The following is a 4,084-nucleotide window of genomic DNA, read 5'->3' as shown; positions in this document are numbered from 1 at the left end:
GTAAATGAGTTAGAGTGTCTCATATCACTTAAGAATATATAGATAGAAAGAAACTTATCTGGCACAGATTCAAGATAAACTAAACTTTATTTCAAAACACTAATTCTCAAAAATGCATAATTATTGAAGCAGAGTAGCTCAAGTAAATGAGTTAGAGTGTCTCATATCGCTTAAGAATATATAGATAGAAAGAAACTTTTATCTGGCACGGATTCAAGACAAACTAAACTTTATTTCAACATTATTACAGATTGTAAAGGAATATGGAGACGTCGGTATTTACGTATATTTAGCGGGATGCAGTGGTGAGTACAGTGGAAATTTTTCCCTTAATTTTTTAATAAAAATAAACAATGTTAACATATAGATACTGATTCCAAACATTCTTTTCTTTAGTATGATTCTGACTGAAATGGAAACTCATGAGGATGCATGGCCTTTTCTACTTCCTGTAAACTTGAAACTTGTTCCTGGTTATAAGAAAGTTATTAAGAAACCTATGGATTTTTCCACAATTAGAGAGAAACTAAGTAGTGGACAGTAAGTAAATCATTTCACTTCAATGAATATTTATTGAATATCTGATATGTGCTGGGCACTTTTCTAGTGAGCCAAAGATATTAATTAACAGCAAGACATAGGCCTTGCCTTTGGGGGGGCAGTGTGTGTGTATGCATTTGGTTAGGGTGGTATAGTATGGAAGACAAGTCAATTAGAATTATGTAAGAAATGAAAAAGCAATGTGGTAAACCTGCCTTTGACATTGAAAGGCTACCAAACCCAGATTGGGAGGTAAGGAAAAGTATCAGGGAAGCTTCCCAAAGCAAGTAGCTTATTTGGGAGGATCCCCTGATACTCATACAATATATATTTAATTCTTCCTGGACATTTTTTTGGTGAAAATCACTATGTACCATGATTTATATTCAGTTCAAAAGAGTTAAGTAGAACCTATCTCATATGATTAGTGTCTCTGTCACATATATGAAGTAATTTACTAGATTGACCAAATGATTAATTTTATTTCTTTGGAGGCTGGAATACAGTCTTTCAAAGGTTTATGTCCGTTTTGTTTTATTTTTTAAAAAAAAAATTACAGAGGGGACCTGCCTAAATTCAGAAAATAGTTAAAACCATTAAAACTATCAGTTCTAAATATGAACCAGACAGTAAAAGTTGTCTGGATATGTACTAGTTCTTTTGCTTTTTCTGTCAAAATAGTCACATGTGGGTAGCACAGTGAAATTTATCATTAACATGGCCAGAACAAAGATGCATGAAGACTTTACCAGCGTTTAATAACTCTTGATTTTAACTTTCATGATCTTCTAATGCCTGGATAAAGGATGAACCTACACCTCAAAATCCCTAAAACAAGTAAGCTTAGAAATTAACACATAACCAAAAATGCTACAAAATCAGAGCTCCCTTTCAAGCACGAGTCCTGATGAATGAGAAGGGTCGCAGTGGCGGGGCAGACAGGGAAGCGGTCCGTGTGATCCTGTTTGTGGTGCCAGCTGTGTGAGAGCAAAAGCCAGAGGATGCAGGCTTCCTACCTGCAAGGCGTTTGGTTAAACCCAAACCAATGTGGTGGGACCAAAACTCACAAAAGATATTTCAAATCTTTCAACTAGAAATAGAATAGAGGGAAGGAAGTGCCTGCTTTTAATGAATCTTTCTGAGTTCCATTAGCAGCCAAATCCTTCTTCCAAGGACAGGCATAGATACGAGTAGTGTGCTTATCTCACCTGGAATTCTCTCCCGGATGCCCGTCTCCTGGATGTTAATCAACCTTTTCTTTATAGTCAGGAACAGTCTGAAGAGAGAAATAGTCTTCAAAATAATTTTAAAATATTTTATAAAAATAATTCCCACATGTATTATATGATTCCATTTATTACTCCATTTCCAGAATAGGTGAATCCATGGAGACAGAAAGCAGATTTGCGGTTGCCAGGAGCTGGGGGAGGGAGAGGTGGGGCATAACGGCTTTATGGGTATGAGCTTTCCTTTCGGGGTGGTGAGATAGAGGTGGTGGTAGTATAATGTTTTGACTGTTAAATGCCACTGAATTGTCCGCCTTAAAATGCTTAATTTTATGTTATGTGAATTTCTTCACCTCAATAAAAATAAGTAAATAATTCCCAGAAGAACAGGAAAATGGATAAGGTTACGTAAGAGCTGACCTAACTCTCGTGAGCATATTACAGACAGAGAAATTTTAGTTCTTCTATTATTGCATGTATTAGAAGGAGGGAGTGACAGGCCATACAAGGTATTTCATCAAAGAAACAGAATTCCACTTTTACAAGGTCTCAAAGCTTCAGTGTCTCATGGGGTATTTCTAATGGTTAAATTATTTTAGCATCCAGCTTGTCATAGGTTAGAATTAATTTAAAATTTGAATTTCCAAAAGCCCTCTTTCAAAATATGTTGAATTGGCTTGAGTTGGCTTGAAATGACCACTCCCTTCTTACTAATAAGCGTGGGCAGATTCATTCACCCTTCTGTTCTCCTCTCTGTATTCCTACAGAGAAAGAGAATTGGGATTATCCCACCAGAAAAGCACTGAAGCTACAGTGCTTCTTGTGAAAGTCAGTCCGTCATAACGTCATCTCTGGTAAAAAAAAAAAAAAAAAAAATAGAGCACATGCTTTTTTGCCTGTTTTGTTTCATCATACTCCAGTGCTTGAGCAAAAGAGCATATCTGAAGAGAGAAGAAGAGAAACGGGAAATGGGGAAGGTTTAACACAGAGAGAGATGTATGTAAAAGCTACAGGGCAGGTGTAATTTTTATAGCGCTTAAGAAGCATTTACACTGTTTCTACTGCAACTGTGGGTAATAGGGTACTATAAGTGATGTAGTTGGTCAGAGGAGTTAATAAACTAGTCAAGTGGGATGAGTCCTGCAACAGAATTGTGATATAGGTCAAGCAGGAAATGGCATGTAGGGAAAATGCCAGTTAGTTGAAATGCACCTTGATCTTCAGAGAAATCTGTTTTCCATTGAACCTGCTCTAATCCAATATGGTGTAGAACATAAGAAATTGTTTTTAAATGCTCCATTTATAAAAGGGTGTCATATATTTTATATCAGTTAATGCAGTTATCCTTTCAGTTTTACTTTTTATTTTGTCTTTTATTACCTCTTCATTTGTTTACAGAACAAAGCCACCCTATGAAAGCAATCTCTAATTATGTGTTTTCTTTCAGATATCCAAACCTTGAAACCTTTGCTCTAGATGTCAGGCTTGTTTTTGACAACTGTGAAACATTTAATGAAGATGATTCTGATATAGGCAGAGCTGGCCACAGTATGAGGAAATATTTTGAAAAAAAGTGGACAGATACTTTCAAAGTGAGCTGAAGTTATAATAATCTTTTTTTTTTCCTTTTAAACAAGGACAAATGAGACCAGCAATGTGAACTGTATTTACTTACATAAACGTGCAAGGCACATACATAATGACTTTTTTTTTCTTAAAGTAAGTATCAAAAAAAAAAGTATCAGAAGAATGATACCATTTTTAAAGGCTTCACTCCTACAACAACCAAGGCCTTTGGTTATGGGTTTGTGTGATTTATCAGCTAATTTAGGTAGAACAGGGAAGCACACCCAAAGCATTTTCAAAGGAAAGGGTGTTATAGTGCAATAGCAATTAAAATATATCAAATCGCACTGAATATTCAACACCAGAGCTCTAATGTGGGAAATGGTTCTCCTTTCCCTTCAATAAATATCTATTTTTCATTTTTTTACTTTGTAGTTTATTTTTTAGTGAATGTATTTAATTTTATGAATTATTTATGATTAAACCACATCCAGAATCTTCGTTTTCTGTGAAAAGGAAGAACTAGAAAATTGCTTTAAATCTTGAAAATACAACAAGGAATGTTTTAAAATATAAAACAAAGCCAAGTTAAACTGTTTACACTGATGTGCTATAAAAGCACCAAAAATAAACTTTACTGTAGAGTTACAAGTACATTTATATATATATATATGTTGCTGCATCACTTGTGTAGTTAAATTGTATTTCAAGACAGTGAAAAAAATTGACGTGTATATACTGTTCATTATTGT

The 4,084-nt window shown here is 34.8% G+C and overlaps 1 protein-coding gene across 1 annotated transcript in view; it reads left to right on the top strand.

Annotated features, from left to right (window-relative positions):
* Nucleotides 1-3,367, top strand: part of BAZ2B (bromodomain adjacent to zinc finger domain, 2B) — a 154,487-nt gene extending 151,120 nt beyond the window's left edge. The window contains exons 32-33 of the mRNA XM_012655811.1: nucleotides 397-540; nucleotides 3,214-3,367. Of these exons, the coding sequence (XP_012511265.1) occupies nucleotides 397-540; nucleotides 3,214-3,367 (298 nt within the window). The remainder of the gene's footprint in view (nucleotides 1-396; nucleotides 541-3,213) is intronic.
* Nucleotides 3,368-4,084: the final 717 nt, after the last annotated feature.

The sequence above is a fragment of the Propithecus coquereli genome, unplaced genomic scaffold (genome assembly GCF_000956105.1).
Source record: "Propithecus coquereli isolate 6110/MARCELLA unplaced genomic scaffold, Pcoq_1.0 Scaffold49, whole genome shotgun sequence".
NCBI classification, from domain to species: Eukaryota; Metazoa; Chordata; class Mammalia; order Primates; family Indriidae; genus Propithecus; species Propithecus coquereli.
Note: the sequence above shows the minus strand (reverse complement) of the source record. Positions and strands in the feature narration are given on the sequence as shown.